The sequence below is a fragment of the Drosophila novamexicana genome, unplaced genomic scaffold, assembly GCF_003285875.2.
Source record: "Drosophila novamexicana strain 15010-1031.04,08,12 unplaced genomic scaffold, DnovRS2.1 tig00001783-arrow-arrow-pilon, whole genome shotgun sequence".
Classification (NCBI taxonomy): domain Eukaryota; kingdom Metazoa; phylum Arthropoda; class Insecta; order Diptera; family Drosophilidae; genus Drosophila; species Drosophila novamexicana.
Window position 1 is genome coordinate 308,927 of NW_020824891.1, and position 25,632 is coordinate 334,558.

Genomic DNA, 25,632 nt, shown 5'->3' on the forward strand with positions numbered 1-25,632 from the left:
GCCTGTTACAAACACTTGCACAAAATCATGCTACCCCTTTTCACATATTCAATAAGTTGGGGCTATAATAAAATTGTCAATAATCATTGGATTCGGCCATTCGACTGCGTTAGACTAGGAAATATTGAGTAAAATAAACACACAGCCACACCCACACACACACACACACACATATATATATATACACACACACACACACATATGTATATATATATATATATATATATATATATATATATATATATATATATATATACACAGCCACACCCACGCACACCCAATCAGTCTTTATACTTGTCAGCGGGCATAACAAGATTCATTTTTTACGGATGAATGTACATGCACACACACTTATATATATATATATCAACACATACATGCATACACATCTATGTACATGTATTGCACACACACACACACACACATGCACATTAAACGGAGAATTGGATTTATGCGACCCTGAATTGCGCTCTCATTTAATTAGCAAAGTTTTTAAATGGATATTACGGTATAAACACACATGTATATAAATATATATGCCGCATGTGTGTGTCTGTGTGTGTGATTATGTAGGTATATTTGTGCTCCTTCACTGTGTATGTGTGTGTATGTGTGTGTGTGTGCAAAGCCACGCCCAACAGACACGCCCACTACATGGCTTTACTCTAGATATTCTTAGTCCGTTTTCATCTTAGCTTTTAGTTTCTAAATACCAGAGGATGGTAAGGTGAGGGCGGGGGGGAAGGTGGGGAAAGGGTTTGCACAGCCTTGGTCAACTAAAACAAGGTTCCATGTACCTGAGCTTATGTTCTCAAGTCAACCAAGTTGCACAGGTAAGAGTGCCCCGACTAGTAGATACCCTGCATTCAGCTGCGAAATATGCATATAATTGATTGCCTGAATGACTGATTGATTGCCTAGCTGATCGACTGTCTGACCGATTGACTGCTCGACCGATTGAATGCTTGGCTGATTGACTAGCCCAGTGATTGATTGCCTAACTTATTGACTGCCTGGCAGATAGACTGCCTAAACGATTGACTGCCTGACTGATTAACTGTCTGACTGATTGATTGCCTAACTGAGTGACTGCCCGACTGATTGGCAGCCTAACTGATTGACTGTCTGATTGACTGCCTAACTGATTGATCGACTGACTGGCTTGACTGACTGACCAACTGACGGACCGACTGATTGAGTGATAACTGATCGACTGAGCGATTGACTGACTCTCCCACTGATTGACTGAGTGCACGACTGACTAACTGACTAAATGTGTGACTGATTGATTGTCGAGTTTTGAAGTTTTTTTTGCTCAAAACGCGGGCACTGTAAATCAATAAAAAACACAAACGTCAAGGTATTAAACATAATTTGCGTGCTATATGCCAGAAATTACATTTAAATAACTTGATATACCCCATTGTCCATATGGACACGGGGTGTCAGAGCCGCCAGGACGAATCTTAATTAAAATTGTGTCGTGTTGGCGCATTAGAACGCCTATCTGGGCGGTTGCCACCCGCTGATTCCAGGAACCAACCGGACGAATACAAGAAAAGGTTTAACTAACAGTGAGTTAACATAGATGGGCAACACTTACCGGTTGGACTCGGCGTCAAGGACATCATATCGAAATGGATATTCTTCTGCTCGAACGAGTAGTCCTTAAGGAAGGTGAGCTTGGCTCCCCGTGTCTTTGTTAGCCCGGTGACCGCATTGTTAATGCTACGCAAATACTCGCGCTTCCCAAAGTTCGTGTGCGGCGCAATCAGTCCGATATTCAGCTGCTCCTTATTGGCACCGACGCCCTTGCTGAGGCTGTTGCCGCCATTGGTGAGCCGCAGCGCCTCGCTGCCTGGACATGCATAAATTAGCAAAATTGGCAACAATAGCCACATTTTCGTCGACTTTCTGCTTGCGGCTCGCGCTGTTGTTGCTGCTGTGAAACTTCTTCTTATATTGCTATTGTAAACTCTGTTGCTGTTGGCAGTGTTGCTGTTGTTGTCGTCAGTTGCGGCAATATCCAATGCTCCATCCATATTGCAATTGTCAGCAACATTTCCCGTTGCTGCTGTTGTTGCTGCTGCTGTTGTTGCTGAAATTTTGGAATCACGCTTTTTGCTGCCTTCAGTCGGCCTGGCAGCTAATGTTGCTGTTGTCCTTCTACATTTCAGCTTTACTTTTGTTTTGCTATTGCCACGCCTCAGCTGCCATTTTCTCCAGTTCATCTGCCTGTTAATATTGCTGTTGCTGTTGCTGGCGTCCTGCTGCTGCCAGTGCGACTGTTGCTGCTGCTGCTGCTGCACAGCATGTCGCATTAATTCGACCATCACCTAGACCAATTGATCCGCTCTGCTTTCGTTTCGCCCCAGCCGCAATAATTATAGTTAATTTAATTTAAATATTCGCTGCTGTTGCTGTCGATTTTGTTGATGTTGCTGCTGTCGATTTTTAGCTCATTTGGGTTTCATTGCCAGTAGCTGATTATCTGCTTTCTGCTTTTTAGAGGTATGTTTTTCTTTCATTAATTTTTTTTTTGTGGATGGATTGGGTTCATCAACAGTTGCATATCTATAAAAAGTTCTAGAGTTGTGGCCGTCGTTTAACTTATTGCAATTACTGCCTCCATTATGCATTGCTAATTTTTAACACGAACATGTAAAAGTCACACACACACACACATGTTCATAAAGTTGCCGCTGGGCAACAACAGCAACATTTGTAATGACTTGACGCCTTCCGTTTCCGGATGGCGTCATCATTAGCATTTGCATTAGCATTGATAGATTAGAGTTAGCCTTCGCCTAAACAGTAGTGTTGGCATTAGCATTAGCATTCGTATTAGCGTTAGCTTGACCATTATTCGAATTAGGGTTAGCCTTAGCCTAAACAGTAGCGTTAGCAGTATAATTCGTATTAGCATTCGTATTAATATTAGCATTGGCATTAGCACTAGTTCTAGAGCTGTTGCCGTCGTTTAATTTATTGCATTTATTACCGGCTTTATTATGCATTGCTAATTTTAAACACGAATAGGTAAAAGTCACACACACACACACACATGTTCATAAAGTTGCCGCTGGGCAACAGCAGCAGCAACAACAGCTGTAACGACTTGACGCCTTCCGTTTCCGTCCTTAATTTGTTGCTTGTTGTTGAATGGCAGCAACAGCCTGGCCAATTGACAGCTGCAACTGTTGCTGTTGTTGTTGCTGTTGCTGTTGTTGCTAGCACTGATGGCATTGGCCGCCCGCTTGGCCCACTGTGAAGTGTTTCTATTTATGGGCGTTACACAGGTGGCACTTGTTGTCGTTGTTGTTACTGCTGTTGCGGCAGCTTAGCTGGAGCAAAATGAGCTCAGAGATTAATTCAATTTACGCTGAATATATGTATGCATGTAAGTGTATACAGAAATATGTAAATCTACGCACAGCGGCTGCTGCTAATAAATTGTGTCAGGTGAGAGCTTTAGTGTGTCGCTTTGACTTTGGCAAAGTTTGTTTAATTTTCTTTTTTTTTTCTGTTTTCTTTTTTTGCCCCACCCGCACAGCGTTTCTTGTCCCTGTTGGCTGTCCTTGATTTACAGCTGAAGCGTGCAGCGTGGCACGATTGCAATTATTGTGAACGTGGCATGCGACTGACCTCTGGCTTTCAATTTGCCGGTTGTTGGTTTCAACATTCTACATACTTATGCGTATTATTCCGCTTCTATTCATTTTCATTAGCATTTGCATTAGCATTGATAGATTAGAGTTAGCCTTCACCTAAACAGTAGTGTTGGCATTAGCCTAGACCATCATTGGAATTAGGGTTAGTCTAGCCTAAGTAGCATTAGCGTTAGCTTTGACCATTATTCAAACTAGGGTTACCCTAAGACTAAGTAGTAGCATTAGCATTAGCATTAGCCTCATTATCATTATCATTATCATTATCATTATCATTATCATTATCATTATCATTATCATTATCATTATCATTATCATTATCATTATCATTATCATTATCATTATCATTATCATTATCATTATCATTATCATTATCATTATCATTATCATTATCATTATCATTATCATTATCATTATCATTATCATTATCATTATCATTATCATTATCATTATCATTATCATTATCATTATCATTATCATTATCATTATCATTATCATTATCATTATCATTATCATTATCATTATCATTATCATTATCATTATCATTATCATTATCATTATCATTATCATTATCATTATCATTATCATTATCATTATCATTATCATTATCATTATCATTATCATTATCATTATCATTGTCATTGTCATTATTTTTATTCTTGTTACTATCATCATTATGATTTTCATTTTCATGAATATTGTTGTAAGCGCTATTGACATTGATGCTCTCAAAATATTGCTAGGTGCCTTAAGTTATTTATCTTTTGCTTGGGCGTAGCCGCTGCTGCTTAGTTTTGGCTGCTGCCATAGGTTGTGGGGCGTAGTGGGACCTAGTGGGGCCTAGTGGGTCGAGGTGATTGGGCGTTGGGCGTTTGGTTAGTGTTTTGCCAACCTTTCTACGTCAGCACATTGTGCCGTTGTGGCGGCTGTCGGCCTTGCTGGCTGTCGCCTTCACTCGTGTTTGTTCGGGTTGCAGCTAAAGCTGAGGGCGTTGCTGTTGACACTGGAACTGTTAGCTGGCAACTGGTATTGGATGCTGCTGATACTAAGGCTTGCTGACTGTCGGCTGGCAGCTTTGGCCCCCACCAATTTGTTGGGCGTTTTGAGTGACTGGCACTGCCTTAAACACTGTTTTTTTCCCCACTTAGTTGCTGTCGATAAGCAGCCAAACGTCTGCATATAACTGCCTGTGTGTGTGTGCCTTGTTGTTGACCCAATGTAGCGGGACAAAGCAGTGATTACTTTTGCGGGTTCGTCTTTTTAAGCCGCAACAAAAGCAGCAGCAACAACAACAGCTGCATCGGTTGCCGCAATAGCCAAAGACACAGAAGGTCACAGCTATCCCATAGACACACACACATGCCAACACACACACACACACACACACGCTGGCTATAAAATGGCGTGCCTTTTATTCGCCTATATCTTATTTTTTGTTGCTGTCTATGTCTATGGCAGCGTCTGAGCCTATGTTATAAACACGCACACGCACACAGACAGCGACAAAAGAGGAATTTATAACACACAACGTACGTATTTATACGATATACTCATCTATATGTACGTTCATGACAAGGCAGCAATAAATTGTATCTTATGAAAACCAAATAAAAGCCGCCATTGGCCTCCGAGCTCCTGTTTCTCCGGTCTCCAGACTACGTTCGCCGGCTGCTTTGCGGCATAATACGGCCCCTTTTGCCCGTCTCCTAATCCCGCACTATAACCATGTGTAGTACCTGCTGCCCCCCTCCCGTTTGTCTTGGTTCCATGTAGTTTAAGTGTCCCGTTCATCGGACGTGGAATGAATTCACATCGCTTTTGGCTGGATATGGAATTTCATTTTGTACAGTGGACGCTGCCAAATTAAAACTGCGAGAAATTTAAGTGGTCCCCATATTAGAATCGTGCATGGAATGTCATGCGACAGACCTCTTGAGCTTACAACTGTTGTTATTAGGAATGCCATTATAATTATTATGATTACTATTAATATTATTTATAATTGTTATTAGTATTACCGTATTTATTATTATTCTATTATTATAAATGTGAACATCATTATAATTATAATTATTATTATTATTATTATTATTATTATTATTATTAGTATGACTAATGGCAATTATCCATTAGTCATACTGTATTTATGATTGTTTCGAATGTCATTAGCATTAATGCCATTATCAGATATATATATTCAGTTATTATTATTATAGAGATTATTATAATTATTTGTTATTGTTATTAGCAATACTGCATTTATTTTTATTTCTGTTATTATTAATATGAATATCATTATTATTGTAAGGATTAATGTTATTAGTAATTGTGTATTTATTATCACGAATTTTCGGAAAGGTCTGGCTACTAGGGTCTTTGAGTCAAAAAACACTAAGATCATGCATTAGCCTGGTATTTCCCGTTTAACTCCTTATGGTTTTGGGCAATATTAAACAATATACTTTCGGAATCTGTACGATATTGACTGTTGAAACTATTAAATTAATAGCTCACGTTTACTGCGAGCTATTGTCTAGTCGAGTATTCTGACTAACTAATGAATATGTGCATACCCTGCACTCATGATAATGTGATCCTTTAAGGCAAATACAGTTTATCTACAGTTACAAGCGACAGCTTCTCTATTAACATTTAGTGCAGGGTATTGCCTAGTCGAGTGTCCCCACTGCTGCGATTTTAGTGGCCATAGTTGTGTCTCGGCTGCTCCCGCAGCAGTTTTATCATTATCAACTGTCCTTTGGCGTTGCTTTCGTTGCCAGTTTTATGACTTTTACTACGCCCCGACTCAGGACAATTCTCGGCGACAGCTTCTCGACTCACACACACACACACACACACACACACACACACGCACAGCCGTACACATATACATGAAAAGAAAAAAAAAAGGGGTTAGCGCGCCTTTGACAGTTTTTCTATTTACTTGATGCAGAGCCGGCCACGCCCACTAGCGCTATCAGTAGGCAGAAAGGTTGGTGCAGTTGTTGCTGTTGTTCGGCTCGTGATGTGGGCCAACTTTTGCTTTCAATTTGTGCAGCCTTACCAGCAGCCATTGTCATGCCCCCCCTCCCACACAGTGTCCTTCACCTTCTGTAGTCGTAAATCGACAGTGTGTCGACCGCTGTCAGCGTGCGTCTTGTTACGAATATTCCGCTTATTGTTGCTGTCCCATTATTCTGATTGTTGTCGTTGTCGTTGTAGTTGTTGTTGTTGTTGCTGCTTATTAGTTTTTGGCCATTTTGCCACTTTCGCCATTTTGTTGTTGTTGTCGTCGACGTGTCAGAAGCCAGCGCAAGGAAAGGCACAGCAAAAAAAAAAAAGGAGGCAAACAAAAACAAAAACAAAAACTGCCAGCCGAGAAAAATGGGGCGTGTTATCTTTTTGACGTTGATGATGCGCGATTCGTTAGCAGCAGCAGCAGCAGCAGCAGCAGCAACAAAAAGCGTCAAAGGAGCAGCTGTCTGTTGTACATTTTGGGCACACTCACACACGCACACACACACACACACACACAGACAATTACAGGCATACGCAATTAATTCAGTTGATAACGCAGCGTTTTTTTTTTTGTTGTTTCCCTTTTATTGTTTGTCTTAACTTTGTTCCGCTTTGCTTTAACATTACGCATGTGTGTGAGTGTGTGTCTGTGTGTGTGTGTGCGTGACAAAATCTGCAGCTGCAATTGAAACAAATTTGAGGCGTCTTAAATTGTAGGCGTGGCTAGCAGTGCGCGCCTTCTCTGATCTTTACCTTTGCACGTTGACACTTTAAATCGGCTGCACTTGAAAAAAAATGATTTAAAAAAAGATGTGGCGACTCTGGTCACACTGTTTGATACGGCATGATTGATAAGCCTTGAGAAAGCACCATTAAACAAAAAGGCTTGCATACTTTCAGGCGACACTTAACTTAAAGAACAGCACGTAGGCCTGGTCGCCGGGGGCGGGGTGCGGTGGGAGGCGTGTTCCAGAGCAATTTAATTTATGCATTTTTGGGACAATCCCAAGCCAACACTCACTTGTATAACAACAGCAAAGTAAAAGCAAAAAAAAAAAACAAACAAACACACACACACACACACACACAAGAACAAAATTGAGAGCAGCTGTAGCTGCACTTGTCATGCACTTTGATCACTTTGAAGCCATTTTTGTTGTTATTGCTCTTAGGCTTTTTTGTTGTCGGGCAGCGCGCAGCGCGCAGCGAGCAGCGAGCAGGGGGCAGGGGGCGGGGGGGGGGGGGGGGGGCAGAAGGTAGCGAGCAAAGAGAAACACACAACAACAGCAGCAGAAAATGAAACAAGAAACAAGTCCACACCCAAAAATTCGAAGACACGCACAACGCCGACGTCAACGTCAGCGTCAACGTCGACAACGGCGCACACACGTACAGCCACAGCCAGACACACGCACACACACAAACACGCACACACACACACGCACACACACACACAGACATACAGTTACGTTAATATGTATTTATATTTGCGAGCTGAATTTGTGGCCTGGATTTGCGCTAACTTTTTTTTGGATTTTTTTTTGGTTTTTTTTTTTTAATTTTTTTTTTTTTTGTGTTAAATGCGGGCTATTTTATTTATTTGTTGTTCTATTTTCGTTTTGCTTACGTTTCACTTATTTACTGTTTACAATTAACTGTTACAATACACTGCTCGGGTATATCAGTGCGGCAGTCAGCAGTCGCCCAGTCTGGGGTGGGGTCACTTGGTTAGCTTGGTTCTGCGTTCCGTTCAGGTCTAGTCGCTTGTTAACGTTTACATTTGGGTCTCGGTCTGGGTCTGCAGGTCTGCGGGTCTGTGGGTCTGTGGGTCTGTGGGTCTACGTCTGGGTTGCCGTTAACGTCGTCGCGCGTTTGTGTTAGCCCCGCTGACGAGATGCGACGCTGCCGTTGCCGTTGCCGATGCCGATGCGGACTGAATGCGACGAGCAACGATGTGGCACTGCCAACCCGGGACATCAGCACAGCCGTAACTACCAGCAGCAGCCTCAGCAGCAGCCGCGGCAGCAGAGCAAAAATTGATGCTGATTACGAAATTTACAGTAACTTTACACACACATACAGGCGCTCTCACGCATTACGCGTATGTGTGTTTAGCTGTATTTGTGTGTGATTTTTGGCATTGCGCGCTCTCTCGCTATGCCCTACTCTCTACAGCTGGCCAAAGGCTTGCGAAAGGCCGCGGGGGGTGCGGAGGTGGATAGCAGCATCCTCCTTGCGTTCGTCAATGTCAAAGGAGCGCGCAGGCTTTTGGGCATCTGGTAACGGTTGCTGTGCGCCAAAGAGACGCAAAAACGCCCTCAACGTTGCGTATATGTATTATGGGCTAGCCTCTCTCGCGAAAGCCACGTGCCAATCCCATTTGAACGCTCTCTCGCTCTCTCTCTCTCTCTCTGTCCCTCTCTCTCTGACCCCACCCGTCGCGCTGCCCAACAGGCCGAGCTCAGCTTTAACGTTGCCAGATAGTTTCAATGGATTTCTGTTTATATCTTCGTAAATAACAAATGGAAGGACCTCACAGCTAGAGCTCCTTAAAAATATACTAAAAAAAATTTGATAAAATGCAAAATAAAATAAAAAATAATTGTGCGCATATAATATGCCCAACTAGCTGTAAATCTGAGGCGACACACGAGTTATATATATGGCGAATGATTGCACTTGTGCAACAGGCTGGCAGCACTGGCAGCCAATGCGGCTATACAAGGACCGACACTGCAAGAGGAAGCGAGAGAGAACGAGAGAGGGAGAGGAAAAGAGCGCGCGCGAGAGCGGATGCTGCGCAGGTCAGAATAAACAGCAGAGCTGCAGAGCTGCGTTGCCCTCGCTGAGGTCAGAGCTTCGTTGGGATCGGCTCGGCTTCGGTTCGGCTTCGGCTTCGGTTTGGCTTTCTGGCAAGGCTGAAAAACCACGTGTTGATTTGTTTTGATTATGCGCATTTTGCCTTTGAAACTTTTTTAATTGAATCCTTTGTGGTATCAAGCCAGGACGCGAGAACGGCTTGACAGGCGCGCACACACGCCCCCTTTTAACCCCCCTTCCGAACAGCCCTTGGCTGTGGCTGCGCCCCATGGGCGCAACATCGTCGGCATTGTCGAGGCTGTTGTGGCTTTTAGCTGCGACATCGGTTTTTTGGTCGCGAACACGTTTGGCCAGGCTCAGGTCTCGGACTTGGGCTGCCAACTTGGCGGCCAATTTGGTAATTTCATAAACTGCCTGCAAAAACGTGGCCCCCGAGTGCGTCCTTTCACAGAAATTTGATCAAGCAGCGGCAGGGACAAGCGATTAGGCCTGACTGTTGACATGTCTATGATAGATGCTGCCAGCGAGTCGGGTAGAGAGAGGGCGAGCGAGCGACAGAGTGAGTGAGCGAGAGAAGTAGAGAGCGAACATAACTCCCCTTCCTCCACCCAACGACTCCCCCCCTCCCACTCACGACTCGCAGCTCAGTTAATTCCGAGCGACTTCTTCGATTTTGAAGAAGTTTCGCAGCCGAACCGAATTGTATATTTTATTGGGTTAATGCTAGGGTATTTTATCTGCCAAAATACCCAATGTGCTGCTCAAATTAAAGGTCTTGTCTCCTTCGGTAATACAATTCAATATAGCTCAAAAATATATAGATTCTTTTTGCTCCATTTAAAGTCTTAATAACTTCCCAATAAATTTTGGAAACGATGGAATGGAACATTTGTCCGATTGAGATCAAAAGGCGATTGATGCTATTTCAATGGAATGCATCAAAAGAGATCAAAAAGCGATTGAATCTATTCGATATACATGCTTCCTTTAACCTAATTCTAAGTTACTTAAACTTTATTATTGATAACATTAAGGAACGATGGAATGGCACATTTTCACTTGCCGTGAAGTTGGTTGCGCTTCCGATTGAGATCGAAAAGCGATTGAATCTATACAATATAACAATATAACTTTTACTTTTTTTTATAGAAAACATTAAGGAACGACGGAATGGAACATTTGTGTTAGAAGCGAAGTTGGCTGCGCTGCCGCTTGAGATCGAAAAGCGATTGAATCTATTCGATGCTTCATTTAACTTAATTATAACTTACTTCAACTGCTTCATGGAAATCATAAAGACACGACGTAAGTACACAATTTTGTTCGTAATATATACTTATTAAATATAAATACATGCCTTAAGTTCTTACTAATCGCGCATGAAATGCGCCAAAACATACGCTCAGCAATTGCTTCAAAATTATAACTGTACTAACTGGCTGTTAGTAGTAAGTGTGTGTGTGTGTGTGTGTGTGTGTGTGTGTGTGTGTGTGTGTGTGTGTGTGTGTGTGTGTGTGTGTGTGCATAGCACATTCTGTTTGCCTTACGCAGATTGCTTGGCAGGCTGGCTGGAAGGCAGGATATGATAGTCATTGCCGACAAAATATGCCCATATCTTCTAAGCGCACTCACGCACACACAAACACACCCACCCACACACACTCACGCCCACACACAGCCACACACACACACACTAAGAGCAGGCATCGGCATCCTCATCATCATAGTTGAAGCGAAATTGGAAGCGCCTAAAACACATTTTTTGGGCGTTATACCAGCTAGCATTTATTGTTGGCTTTTTGTATTTTGTAAATTTGGTTTTTCTGCTCGGGTTGAGGGAGAGGGTGGTTGGGGAAAGTTGGCAGTGCTGCCCATTTAGCGATTTTCTAGTCAAATGCGGCTCGTGCTTCTCAGCTGCGGGCAGTTGCAGTTTTTAGCGCATTTAGCTTTTGTTTCTTGGCATTCAAATTAAGCTATATTTATACCCTGAACCCATTCAAAATGGGTATAAGGGTATATTGTATTTGTGCAAAATCCAAATGTATGTAACAGGCAGAAGGAAGCATCTCCGACCCCATAAAGTATACTTGATCAGCACCAATAGCCGAGTCGATCTAGCCATGTCCGTCTGTCTGTCTGTCTGTCCGTCTGTCCGTCTGTCCGTATATATGAACGCAAAGATCTCAGAACCTATAAGAGCTAGAGACTTGAAATTTTAGATGTAGATGCTCCTAGTTCCCGCGCAGATTGAGTTTGTTTCCGATAATCGATAACTTACTCCGTTTCCAAGCAATCGATAAGAATCGATATCGATATTCTGTCGAATGGGGCTATTGTCATGAAATTCAGCTAAATTTGTTGAGAGCTAGCAGCTGGCAACTCTGGTAAACAGGCTGCGTGTGGCCGGAACAACTGGCTTTTTATTTGAGGGCAACGGCTGGGCCGTCGATTAAAGCAATTTTCCACATCATTGAATTGTGCTCAATTCAATATGTGGCTGAGACGCAGGCTGAGTCGGAGTCAGAGTCGGAGTCGGAGTCGGAGTCAGTGTAGTTTGTAGCTGGCTTTCGGTTTTTGTTGGCATGAAATTTGCATAATTATCTGTGCGGCAACATAATGCCGTAAAGGTGCCGTCTCGCAATTGTCGACTGGCCATTAAATATCGTTTTTACTAATGTTGACAACGGCAACAAACAGAAGCCCGTGTCCAGCGTTCGTCTCGAATGCCCATTCAGGTAGCATATGCTGTCATTTAATGCATTTACAAGTTAATTAATTTTATTAATTAGACGACAATGCGCAAGCCGAGCAAGGCTTCCTTCCCACTCGCTCGACTGCAGCGATATTACGTATACGCCGCGTTTGACCGAGCGCCAGAGATATCGCACTTGTCTGTCTGGCTAGATATAGGTGTTTAGCAGGTAACACCTGTTCAATGTCATTTTATTGATAATTAGCGAAGCTCCACATTATGTTCGATCCCATTAAGTATGCTATATGTATATCTGATCAGGATGAAGAGCTGCGTGGATCTAGTTTTTTTCTTTCTGTCCGTTTAAAGTGTATACTCTCCTATTTTTTTTTATTTGAATTCTATTATTAGCTCTGCTGTGTGAATGTGCTGATATTTAATTAATTTATTTTATTTTATTTAATTTTATTTTTTATTATTGCTTAATCGAGCGCGCTCTTAGTGTTGGCAGAAGAGGGTGTAGGGTATTCCCTAGTCGGGAACTCCCGCCTAGAGCCTCTTACTTGTTATATATATATCTGTATATATATTCTCTCATACTGTTCCGAGAGCTGGACATTGGGCGTATCCTTTTTTGTCTATATCTCATCTTTTTTTTGTCGATAATTTTTTTTAATAATTCTCATTTCGATAAATTTCGATTTTGAGCGAGATTTATTTACCTTGAGTTGTGCAGGCTCTCAAATAGTTTATTCAGTTAAAAGTATTTAAATTTTTTGGCATTCCCGACCCTACTGCCCCTCTCTCTTCCTCGGTCTCCAGCTCGAGGCTGGGCTGAGCGTATCTCCTAGTCGGATACTGCCCATTAGAGTCTTGAGAAAGTTGTTGTCAATGACAGAGTCTGTTTAATATGCGATTTGGGCCAAATAGATTTTGCGAAGAGCTCAATAAAATCCAGAGGCACGAAAAAATCACTTCACAAGGCTGAGACTCGATTTTGAAGCTTAGCCCGGGCGGGACGGGGCGGGGCAGGGCCATGAATTTTGGCATAAATCATAGGAGAGCGAACGGAGGGGAGTTGTAAGTAGATGGAGGCAGGCAGGAAACGGCGCAGACGAAAAGACATCGAGACAAGTTCACAATCGAACGGCAAAAATCCAGTAATTCGTTTGGCTTTTACCGCCAGCGGCTAAAGTAAATGAAGGCAGGCCCCCCTTCCCCACGCCGCACTTCCCCGCACTCATCAGGCGCGTGTCATGTCGGAACATGTACGTGCCGAGTGATAAGCTGCGTCCGGGCAACGCTGGGTAGCCCGGGCAAAGCCGAGAAGCGTGCAAACGCATAATATGCAGATCAAACACATTTCACAGCTGCAGGCGTTGACAGCGCCAGCGAGCCCGATACAACAATAGCGCCAGTGACCGGCTGTGAGCTACCCTGTAGCCATTGGCAAAGTCTTTGGTCTTGTGCTGCGTGTCCTGCTTAAACCAATCCTTGGGCAAGTATCAGAGCGTGAGGAAATCTGCGTTTGATATTCGAGAAGCTATATTCCAAATTTGCAGTCTCTAACTTTTTTGATCTTTACAAAATCATCGACGAAAATCGATATTAATCGATTTATCGTATGGAAAATGGGAAAGATATCCAAGGTGTGATATATTCTAGACCTCCGTTTGGTATTCGAGAAGCCATATTCCAAATATACAGAGTCGAACTCTTTTGACTGCCGATAATTGTTTAAAAAACCATCTCATCGATATTTATCGATTTTTATCAGAGAATTGTAAACGTTCTTTTTAGGTAATACAATATTTATCGAGTCTTAGGGTTTTTTTCTTTTGATAAGTCTTTTATATTCCACATATACAATATGCAACTCTTTTTATCAAAAATCATCGCAGGAAATCGATATTTATCGATTTCTTTAAATTCATTAATAAATACCCTGCCCTGCCCTGTGCAGCTTATAAGAATCTAGCCGTGTCTCTTCCTCAATCTCTGCCCACTTTCTCGTAAGTTACACGCCTGTTATGCCCAGCTTGAGCCCACGAAATGTCTACAGGGTATTAGAGCATATACTTAAGTCGAGCAGAAAGCAAACTTAAAAGCAAAACGCGCAGCATTGGCTCAGACAATTAAGTGTAAGAGAGTGCGATGATCTATCCAGCCCAGAGCACGCGATGTGGGTGGAAAACAATCACAGCTCCATTTACGTGCATGTACGTAGATGACACACACACACACACACACACACACGTATGCACACACTCGCACATTAACATGCAATAGGTTGACGTATTTAAATTGAATACGTGGCGAGGAGGAATCTGCCAACTGGCAGCGCGGCAGATGCAAATCGTGTTTATAGCAAATAACTAGTTTCATGTCACATTTGACACTGTTTAATCAACGTGCAGGTGGGCAAAGGTGTGGCAGGGTAGGTAGAAGGCAGGCTAAGGGGGAGGGTGCTCGACGGTTTTCAATTGTTGCGACATTTCCATAAAACCACAAATGCTGCATACTCTTAGGCGACCAGTGTTGCGAAATGTTGCGAGGAAAGCAGCATTGCGGCTAGGCCCCTCTGAAAGCAGCCAAATTTAGTTAGAAAATAGCTAAACTAGCTGCCTGCATGTGTGTGTGTGTGTGTGTGTGTGCACATATGGCTCGACTTGACTTGCGGGAATCGACAATAAAGCATCAGGAGGAAGGAAGGCAGCTTGTGCGTTTGACAACTACATTGACAGGACACCGATTTCAATAAGGAAACGAGAGGGATGGAGATCAGGGGAGAGAGCGAGACAGAGAGAAAGAGAGAGAGAGAGAGAGAGGAGTGTGTGAGAAGGGCGAAGACGTTGGAAAATGCTAAGCTCGCTAACAACCAAGCGCACAACAAAGCAATAAGAAAATGGAAAAGAATAATTGTTTGCGGGTAGCCGAACATTAAATACCCTATAAAAGCTAAGCTAAACAAGGGTTTTTGCTTCATTAAATACCCTATAAATGCGCCACACAAGGGTATTACATCAATAAACATTCATTTAATGCAAGGATATTTACATCATTAAATACCCTTTAAATGTCAAGCCTAACAAGGGTATTAACATCATTTAATACCCTATAAATGTGTCGATTTATTTATGTGTTTATTTATTTATTTCGACAAAAACGCGAAGTTATTAAGTAAGAAAATTTATACTTAATATATAGAGTGTTAAGTAGATGGGATAAAGAGCCAGTGTTGGGCAATCTGGGGTAAATGTTTAGCCTGTCTGGCAATTTATTCCCCTACCATGCCTGGGAATGACCCGTGACTTTCGGAAGGTATCCTGACTTTTCGTAGTACACGAAAAAAAAAATTGTGTGGAAGTTATAAAGCTGAGCAAAGCTATCCATATGTGTGCCCAGGCATATCGCTTGGGTATACCTCTGCATATTATTATTATTTATTTCCTCTAATTAATAAAGAAAAGTGAAACATAGACATAGACGCATGTCCAGAGTTTCATGATAACCAACTACCTTTAGGCAGCTGAAGCTGTCTCATATCTCATGCCAAGCTTGTGATACCCTGCTGCGAAGAGTATTCAAGAAAATAAACAACTGACGGCAAACGACGAGCTGACAGGTATCTGTGTGTGTGTGTATGTCTGTAACGGGCAAGGACTTTAGCCAGTTTAAATGTCCCCGTCCCTGTGCTTGTCCCTGTCCCTGTCCCTGTCCATGTCGAACTGCTTGTCCGTGTCCATGTCTGACTAATGTTTGCCCAGCACGCATATGGCGACTTTTTGGCTTACCGATGCTTCTCCCATTGCCTGCCCTGTTCGAGTGTTGGTTCAAGTGTTTGCTCGATATGGAGCAAGTCACACGCACACACACGCACTTATTCTTGTTTTTCATCGTGCGAATCGAATTTGTAATTCGAATTCGTGTTTATTTAAGCCACTCTTGCGACTCGTGCGATCTGGCAGCACTGAACAATTCCGATGCACTTGTTAAGTTGGCTGCGCCCCATACTAAAAAACCAATTGCGTGCCAGTGTTGCATAACACAACATGTCACAGAGCAGAAATTAATAGGCAATAGGCAATCTGATTGTCCGTAGGTTGTCTTAAGTAGGTTGTCTTACGTAGGTTGTCTTACACAGGTTGTCTTATGTAGGTTGTCTTACGTAGGTTGTCATCATATAATTTGGGTATAACTCAAAACTAATAAGAGTTAGATACGCCAAACTTGATAAGTAGGTTGTCTTACGTAGGTTGCCTTTTGTAGGTTGTCTTACGTAGGTTGTCATCCTATAATTTGGGCATAACTCAAAAGTGGAGGAGGAGGAAGCACAACCACCGCATAGTCGGTCACTCCCGACTGGAGCACTTGAGTGTGCTGCCTGCGATTTGGGATTGGGATTGGGGCAATCGGATTGCGGCCAAGATGAATTGTGGAAATGTGTTAAGTGTATTTCTTGGATTTATCGGATGTCGCCGTGCCTATTGTTTGCGAACAACTTTCGACAACAAAAGCGTGTGCTAATGATAACTGTCGGTTTATCTATCTATCTCTCGCCCGCCCACACACGTGTTTAACAAGGGGCAGGAGTGAAACGATGAGGGCGAAAGCTTTGTTGTTCATTTTTTATGAGCGCCATTTATCGTCCTTTTGCCTCGCACACAGACAACCACACAGTTGTCTGAACTATGTGAAATTCCTTAGCATTTTTTTTCCCTACATTGTTCTGTCATTTTTCTTCTGCAGCCTGCTTGTAGTTATCCTTGTTCGTCCCCTCCCACGTCCCACGTCGCCAGTCTCTGTTGTCTTTTCTCGTCATTTCCCGTTTGATTTAATCATAATTCTGTCAAAGCACGTCAAAATGCCCACCGTCAGCCCCCCCCAAAGCCAGCCAAGCCGCGAGCCACAGGACATGGACCTGGAAGTGCTTTCCGTAGCTGCAAATATTGTTATTCTCTATACACTGTTTACAGCGTACAAGCGGGTATATTGGCTGGCTGCCACATGCTTCTGTTCGACCGCAGGTTGTTCGTTTCCCTCATATCTAAGATCTCAGATCAGAATGTGCTCTGGAATTTCTTCGTTCTCAAGACAGACTTAACAATTGCAAGGCATAAGTTTTGACTTAGATTCAATTTCTAATTGATGATATTCCCCCTCAATTCTTTTGTTAAATGACCCTCATATTGATTTAAGTTTGACTTGAGTTTAAGTTTCGATTATATATTCACAAATTGATATTCCCTTTCGATTCTTTCGATTTTATGACCCTCATATTGACTTAAGCCTAGGCTTAGATTCAATTTTCGCAAATTGATTCCTTCGGTTTTATGCCCCTGTCCCTCTGCAAAGAAAAGTTTATAAGCCAAAAACTGCTCTACAGCGAACAGAGTATCGTGCAGTCAGTTGCAGCCGACTGCAAAAAAATCAAAAGCTTGCCCTTAAACTGCATTTACTCAACATTTTGATTCAATTCGTGTGCGCGCACATCCTTCCGCTTCGACCAGGATGCGATCCATGTTCAACAAATATGCCCCAAAAAAAAAAAGGAAAACATTTTGCCAGCGACAACTGAAGCCCTCAACTTGGCAAAGCGAATGACGCAATTTATTAACTAAATTTTTATAAACAAAAAAAAAAGAGAAAAGCAAAATTCGTATGATATCATGAGGAAGCCCACGCACACGCGTCTGGCCCAGCTCCGGCTTCAGACTAAACAGCCTTGACTTTGGCCTGCTTGGATTTGACTGCAAAATGGTTTGTGAGCTGCAGTTGATTTGATGCGTTTATCTATTGGCTCACCTGTGATCAGGGCGTCCGCATCGCTGGGCGCCGGCGGCAGTTCGGCGAGGGGCGTGGCGCCGCTGGCCTCCGCCTGCGCCCGTTGGAGCACCTGTTTGCGCAGCTTGCGCAGATAGGCCGCCTTGTAGGCATCGCTGGGCTTGCCGCCCAGCCCGTAGCTCACCTCCAGCACCGTCAAGGGAATAACGGTCGAGGAAACGGCCACCAAATCTAGAAGGCGTGGCAGGTCAGACTAAATCCAAATTACCAAGTCCAAGTCCAAGTCTAGTTCGAGCAGCAACTCACCCGGCTCGTACTTCTCCTCCGAGTTGCGCTTATATAATGTGGTCATGGGCGCGACGCCTGCGCAAACCAGATCCAAGGCCAGCGCCAATGTTAGCCCAGTTGCCAGCCATGGATAAGCCCTCATCTTGTACGATCCAAAGAGTCGCTTTTTCGTCTGCAGCTGTCGAGAACTGATCACGAACTAAGCGAACGATTCGCAACTGTTTGCGGATTTTTGCGCGGGCGTTCAATTTCCATCATAAAGACATTATACAGCACTACAGCTGTGCTGTAAAATGTCATTTGCCATATTAAAAATTATAAGATTAATTCGGCAAAATACACGTTAGACCAGTATTGCTGTGCTGTGTTTGAAAAGCGCATGCAAAATAGGGGGCAGCATTTAAAGTTGGTTTTGGCTTTTTGCGCGGCCGTTGACAGAGTTGACATTTTCCGTACGAAAAACATTATACATTATATTAGCTGTATTAAAATGTCTTTATTGATATTTAAAAAAAAAAATTTAACTAAATTTCAACAATTAAGTCGCCAAAAACACGTTAAACCAGTATTGCGGTGCTGCGTTTAAAAAGCGCATGCAAAATAGGGGGCAGCATTTAAAGTTTGCTTTGCCGCCACTCCCAAATAGCGTCAGAATTGACATTTTCTGCAACAAAAATATTAGACAGCACAGGTGTATTAAAATGCCACAATCAATAATTAAAATCACATTTTGTTTAATAATTAAATATCAACAATAAGATCGACAAAAACACGTTAAGTCAGTGAAAAGCGCATTCAAAATAGCTGGCTGTTTTGCAGCAATCAGACTTTGTCACGCTGCGCGCACCACAAGGCATACAGCTTGTTAGCATGCTGCCCGAGTTGCGTGCACAAATATCGATGTGTAGTTAGGCGAATTGGGTTAGGAAATAGCGGAACTATTCAATGGCATGTGTATCACACCATAATGTATCGATTAGTTATCGCTGGGCCACCACAATCAATCGGTATTTTGGCTGTGTTTTGTTTTTTAATGTTCATTGAGAAAATAATTTGCCATCATCAAATGCAAATGGAACGGTGACATAAATGAGTTGCACAAACCAAAACGTGGCTGTATAGACGAACGTGCGCCGAGTGTAGCTGAACACAGTAGAATAGTGTGTAGAAATTGCAGTAAATTACAACCGCAACAAAGACCCACGGCCAGGAAAGCATGAGCTGAAACTGGACAAGCACACCAACACACACATACACACACAGACAGACAGACAGAAAGACAGCGAGCCACACAAAAAGATAATTTCAAGGCAACGCTGTGCAACGCAGGGGCAAGAAACTTTAAATAAGGTGACAATTTCGACGGCGACAAAGACAATAACGACGTGTGCAGGAAAACTAATTGATCTGCTCTGCCAACGTCCGCGTGCTGATTGGCACATTGCTTGCTGGAACCAGCGGAGTCACGTGTATGTATGTGTATGCGTGTGCCTGTATGCACATGCATGTTTGTATGTGTTGTATGCTAACTAAAAATTGCTAGCTAAAATTGCAAGCAAGCAATGCAACAACAACAACAACAACAACAATATTAACAGCTACAATAACGGAAACATTGTCAAGCCTTGCCAGACCCAGCCGCGCAGCAGCAGCAGCATCACGGCGTCCCAGCAGCAGCAGGCGCACACACACCAACACAACAACAACAACAACAACTACAGCAGCAGCAACAACAACAACAATATGAGCACAGTGTTTATAAACTCGCGCAAAAGCCCAAATGTGCTTAAGAAGCAGGGCACAGACCAATGGGTCAAGCTGAATGTGGGTGGGACCTATTTTCTAACCACCAAAACGACGCTTTCCCGTGACCCCAATTCGTTTTTGTCGCGTCTTATACAAGAGGACTGTGATTTGATATCAGATCGGGTGAGTTCCACACACACACACCCACACACACACACATGCACACATCTATTCATATATATATGTGCATGTGTATGTATTTATTTATTTAATTACACATAAGAAAATGCGCTTATATTTAGGCATACAGTAAACGCTCCTTTAAGCGAACATTTGCCGTTTCTTTGTTCGCTTTTCAAAAAAAAAGAAAATAATCAAAGAATGCACAAAAAATATATACGGATAGCAATTATTGTTATATTTTTGTTAAATGTATTGAACTTTGTTTTCAGTTTTCTTTTTATTTCTTTTCAATTTCTTGCAAAGATTGGAAAATTAACGTCTTTATATCTTAATCTATCAACGGCTTTAACGGCCCTCATATATTTATATATTAATAGTTTAAAATTTATGTGGAATGCATTTACGTATTTATAGTGGGCATAGCCAGTGCTGCCAGCTTCCGCTTAAAAAAAAAAGTGGCCGAATCCAATTTAAAAAGGAGCTAAAAATAGCCTAATTCGCTTTCTGAGCGCAAATTGGCACCAAACAGGGTTGTTATTGCTTGTCATTGAAAAAACCTCAATCGGTTACAATTTACAACTGCTTCCGGCTGTTAACCTGTGTGCACGGCCAAATGTAGCTAGTAAATAGCTAAAATGGCAACCTTGCTCATAGCTGCCAGCTATGTGAATAGTCATAAACCTAACACCAAGAATTGTCAGCCCATGAGTGCACACACGCACACAGGCACACATACACACACAGTCTCTGCAGGTCATTTCACGAACAATTACAAGAACAACAACAACAACAATAGGGACTGCAGCAGCCAGGGCTGTCACAGAGCGCCTTCTACGTCGACTGCGACGCTGGCGTAGTGTTTTTTTTTAGAGCAGTGCAGAGTTAAATTGGGAAATATTCGTGAGACGACGCGTTTAATAAAAAGGAAATTTGAGAAATTTCGAACAGCGCAAATAAATAAAGGGAAATTTAGCATTAAATTCAACAGCTTGGAGCTCATAAAGTGTATAAAGCATGTTTCTGATTACTTTGAACGCCAAGTTGTTCGTCTGTCTGTTTCTCGATAAAAAGCTTTATAGGTCCATTTATCAGAGCACTTTATCATATAGAAATCTTTATCAAACTCGTTAGCTCTGAGCCATATCTTGTCGATATCAGAAGAAAGTAAATAGAGTTTTTGTAGGGAAAATTATTGTGCGTTATTTTGGTAATTTTACCAAACTCCGCAATTTATCTTCACAAATCTGCCTCTAAAACTATCCGGATTTTCCAGCTTTAGTTAGTCTATCTTCTTTTTAGACCAAGTCCTTGGCGGCCTGGTTGTCGTTAGAGGGTAGCGGGAGGGGAAAGGGTATTGCCTCGGAGAACAATAACATAGAAAACGGCATTTTTCTATAGCGCAATAAATTTGGCCAAGTCTTAGCCATCATAAGATATATATATATATATATATGTGTGCATATCTAATATACACACAAATATGCATTTGGCAATTTCCATTGGCCGAGTTTCTGAACAAAAGGCGAACCGAATCGAACCGAACCGAACCGAAAGAATGCCTATTATAAATTCGCAAATGTTGTTGCTGATGTTGCCTTTTCCGTATTGCCGATTGTCGATTGCACAAATATATTACAATAAAAAAAAGTTGTGCATGTTTGTTTTTCTTGAAATGTTTGATTGTTTTACTTGCTGTGCGCCCGCTTTTGTTATTGATTAAATTCGTGCGGCCCTCTCCTCCCTTCTCGCCTCTGGCCTCTCGCAACTCATGCCAAGGCAGCCCGCCAATTAAAGCACCCACATATATACCATATACATATATATATATATATATATAGATATACCCTATATAACAAATATATATATACATGCACTCGGCATACAGAAAGCCAGCCTGGCACCTAGATGAATGAATGAATGGTTGATGGGAGCATGCGACTGCGCCTGCTTTAGTCAAATTGTTCTCAAATTGTTGAAAAACCCAAAAAAAAAAAAATTAGCAAGATTGCTCTGCCCGACTGGGAGATACCCTACGAGCTGTAGTAGCACAAATTGCAGCTTTTTTCTTTCATTCTTCTTTAAATTTCAGACTGGAATCTAGAATTCCGGCTTCTACTTATAACTTATAACTCTTATAACTTGCGAGTTATGCCTAAAAAACGATGTCTGAAATATTAGGGTAAGGTCTTCTTTTTTTAATGAAACTACATTTGAAGTTTCAAGACGGACTTGGCCAGATTGGCTCAGGTCTTCTTTGAAGTCCGAAAGACCCCTTCCATGGGTACAGGGTAAACACAGGAAAATAAGTTTTCTTGGGGCTGCCGCAAATGAAATCTCCTTGCAGCATATAAACACACAACAATCTTTTAAAAAAGCAACTCAATTTCGGAAGATTTGCTGCCTTTAGAAGTTTTATAATATAGGAATTCCGATAGGCTCATATTGAAGCTCATAATTTGCAAGCTTATTCAGATATGTTTCCCAATGCAAACACTATCCGATAGCTTCTATGAAAGTATATGGCATAATGTGGCCTATCTATGCCAAGTGTTGACAAGATCTGGATCAGGAATTTATATATACCTTGTATTACCCAGGCTCATACTATCTATCTTCATACCATGTATTAATCGGGACAAACATTTTTCTAATTATAAAGAACAATTTGTCTCTCTCAACGTTACGTACATGCTTACAAAGTAGGCATACACCTGCTGCAAAGAGTATTAAGACCGAAAGTCATATATAGTCAAGAACAAAAGCTGCCCGACTAACTGGCTGGCGGGCTGGCGGACTGGCGGGCAGCTCTTGTGTACATCGTTTAGCATAATAAAAGAGTACACAATGGGAATATGTGCACAGAGAAATGTCATTACTGTAGAATGCAACTCACACGCACATACTTATATATGGATATATATATATATATATAATGCATGGCCCATCAAGTAGAAAAAAAACAAAATTTCGTTTGTCGGCCACAAATCTGCCCCCTAGCCCGGGCAGAGGCATTGACTCAATGCTTGGCTGCCTCGAAACTGAAACTGACACATTTCCAATAAGAGCTGCACACACACACACACACACACACAGAGAGAGAGAGACACGTCCACCCACGCCCATTCGCCCTCTATAAGCACTAGACACATGTTTTGTCAGAGTCATGACTAATTGGTTTCCTTTTTTCCGCTGCCTGACTTGATTTGCATTCGCATTCGGATTTGGATTTGCATTTAGGATGAGACGGGCGCATATTTAATTGACAGAGATCCCAAGTACTTTGCGCCCGTGCTCAATTATTTGCGCCACGGCAAGCTCGTGCTGGACGGCGTCTCTGAGGAGGGTGTGCTCGAGGAGGCCGAGTTCTACAATGTGACGCAGCTAATAGCGCAGCTGAAGGAGTGCATCAGCCACAGAGACCAGGTGAGTCCGCATCGAATATGCACAGCTCAACTTAATTTTGATTTATATTCTCGCCCAACGCAGCGACCGCATGCGGACAAAAAGCGCGTCTATCGTGTGCTGCAGTGCCGCGAACAGGAACTGACGCAGGTAATGCCCTTAGCTCGAGCAGTGCATGAATAAATTCATTTGCATCGAGCACGGTAACCCATCCACCCATTCAATCGATAAAACCGAAAATAGACTGAGGTTTGAATAAACGACTGAATGAATCAGTGTCTCAAGTTTGAAGTATTTGCCTTAACTGTTGGCCAGTATTAACTTGTCTTTATCCTTTTCAGATGATCTCAACGCTGTCGGATGGCTGGCGTTTCGAGCAGCTTATCAGCGTCGGCATGCAATACTCCAACTATGGCCCGTTCGAGAACAACGAGTTCCTCTGCGTCGTCTCCAAGGAGTGCGGCTCCACAGCCGGCCGTGAGTTGGAGCTCAATGATCGCGCCAAGGTGCTGCAGCAGAAGGGATCGCGAATGTAAGCAAAACGGCAACAGGGCATCGAGCGACAGGCCAAATACCTTATCAGTCCACAGTTCACTTAACCTATACACCTACCACCCACTCGCTCTTCCAAACCCAATCAGGCCATTTGGCCTGACATTGCCCAATTACGAACTCATTAGCAGCTGATAAGCTGATAAAGCGTGCGGCTATCTGTTTCCGTTTTGTTACGGTTTTCTAATTGGACTCGAAAGCTTGACATTTTTTCGCATCAAAATGCCCCACCGAAAGACCAGAACAGATTTTGGCAATCAAATGCATCTAAACGCCACAAAAGAAGCTGAATTCAAAAAACAAAAAAAATAATATATAGAATAAAAAAGCGCACATTAATTATTGTCCAACTAGGACAAAATATTTGTCAATTAGATCTAAGCGTACATTCAAAATGACAACTGCTTCTGTTCTCAGCATTGGCTAGAAACTAGTTTCAATATTTACCAAACACACACACACACACGCACACTCACATAAACACACCGACAAGACGCAGAACAATTTTTCAGCATAGATCTATGTATAACTTTTTTATATTCTTTGCGTATTTCAACATTTACATAGCTGCATTTATGTTGGTACAGTGTGCGCTCGATAAGGCGAAGCCGTCTGCTTCAAAAGTATTTTATGCTTTTTCGCGATGCATTTTCTCAAAAGCTTTCGCAATTGCTTACAAAAATAATTTTAGAAAAAGATTTGGAATCTGAATTCTTAATTTAATAAGCGATATCTCCTTTTAATAAGCGTACACACAATTTCTGAATACAAAACAAAAATTTGTCAGCGCAGTTTTTCACTTTTTTTTTTCCATACATTTTTTTTTTGAATGTAGCTTTAGGTTTGGTTAGTATTAACACACACACACACTCACACACGCACACACACATTAGTTAGATAAGCATAAGTTATCCTGTTTATTGTTTCGAGTACCTAATAATTGAAGCCCACCTTTTTCTCTCTTTCTTTCTCTTTCTCTCTCTCTCTCTCTCTCTCTCTCTCTCTCTCTCTCTGTTTAATTGCAGTCTTGGAATTTAAGCAATGCTTGTAGAGCGTGTGTATGCCATCCAAAATCAAAATCAAAAACAAAAACAAAAACAAAAAATAACTCCCATCATCCAACACCAAGCTTAAATAATACACCACAACCAAGCACAACATCATCAACAACAAAAACAACCAGCAAAACGGGAAAACAAGAATTAAACAAAAAAAAAAAAAATACAAAATAACCAAAATCATAAAACAAAAACCAAAACAACAAAACATCAAAAACAGCAATAGCAGGGATCCACTTTTTGGCAGAGCTGCATTCAATTGGAAAATATGCCAGCAGTCAGTCAGTTATCAATTCAAATCAATCAATCAATCAGTCAATCAGCGTTCACTAAGCCGTATGTGTGTTTTAATATTTATCCTGAAGGAAACGAAACCAGAAATAGGAAACATTTCTCTTGAGCAAAAACAAGAGCAGAGGTA

At 42.1% G+C, this 25,632-nt stretch overlaps 3 protein-coding genes across 6 annotated transcripts in view; 1 reads left to right on the forward strand and 2 right to left on the reverse strand.

Moving 5' to 3' along the window:
* Positions 1 to 2,258, reverse strand: part of LOC115768453 (glutamate receptor ionotropic, NMDA 2B) — a 29,786-nt gene extending 27,528 nt beyond the window's left edge. For both annotated transcript variants that reach the window (XM_030713015.1, XM_030713014.1), the window contains exon 1: positions 1,604 to 2,258. In XM_030713015.1, coding sequence (XP_030568875.1) covers positions 1,604 to 2,231 — 628 coding nt within the window. In that variant the 5' untranslated portion in view covers positions 2,232 to 2,258. The remainder of the gene's footprint in view (positions 1 to 1,603) is intronic.
* The window catches only part of LOC115768454 (BTB/POZ domain-containing protein KCTD5), a 52,632-nt gene extending 27,273 nt beyond the window's left edge, over positions 1 to 25,359 (forward strand). The window contains exons 1-7 of one of the 3 annotated variants that reach the window (XM_030713017.1): positions 2,492 to 2,511; positions 10,656 to 10,811; positions 19,869 to 20,199; positions 23,437 to 23,622; positions 23,686 to 23,751; positions 23,943 to 24,133; positions 25,179 to 25,359. In XM_030713017.1, coding sequence (XP_030568877.1) covers positions 20,014 to 20,199; positions 23,437 to 23,622; positions 23,686 to 23,751; positions 23,943 to 24,133; positions 25,179 to 25,191 — 642 coding nt within the window. In that variant the 5' untranslated portion in view covers positions 2,492 to 2,511; positions 10,656 to 10,811; positions 19,869 to 20,013 and the 3' untranslated portion in view covers positions 25,192 to 25,359. Of the gene's footprint in view, positions 1 to 2,491; positions 2,512 to 10,655; positions 10,812 to 19,162; positions 20,200 to 23,436; positions 23,623 to 23,685; positions 23,752 to 23,942; positions 24,134 to 25,178 lie in introns of those variants that run through there. The other 2 variants (XM_030713018.1, XM_030713016.1) reach the window with 2 other exon arrangements.
* Positions 17,881 to 18,412, reverse strand: LOC115768446. The gene is made up of 3 exons (XM_030713005.1): positions 18,289 to 18,412; positions 18,004 to 18,213; positions 17,881 to 17,948 (listed from the first exon to the last, which is right to left on the reverse strand). Exons 1-3 carry the CDS (start codon positions 18,410 to 18,412, stop codon positions 17,914 to 17,916), a joined length of 369 nt encoding a protein of 122 aa, XP_030568865.1. The 3' UTR covers positions 17,881 to 17,913.
* Positions 25,360 to 25,632: the final 273 nt, after the last annotated feature.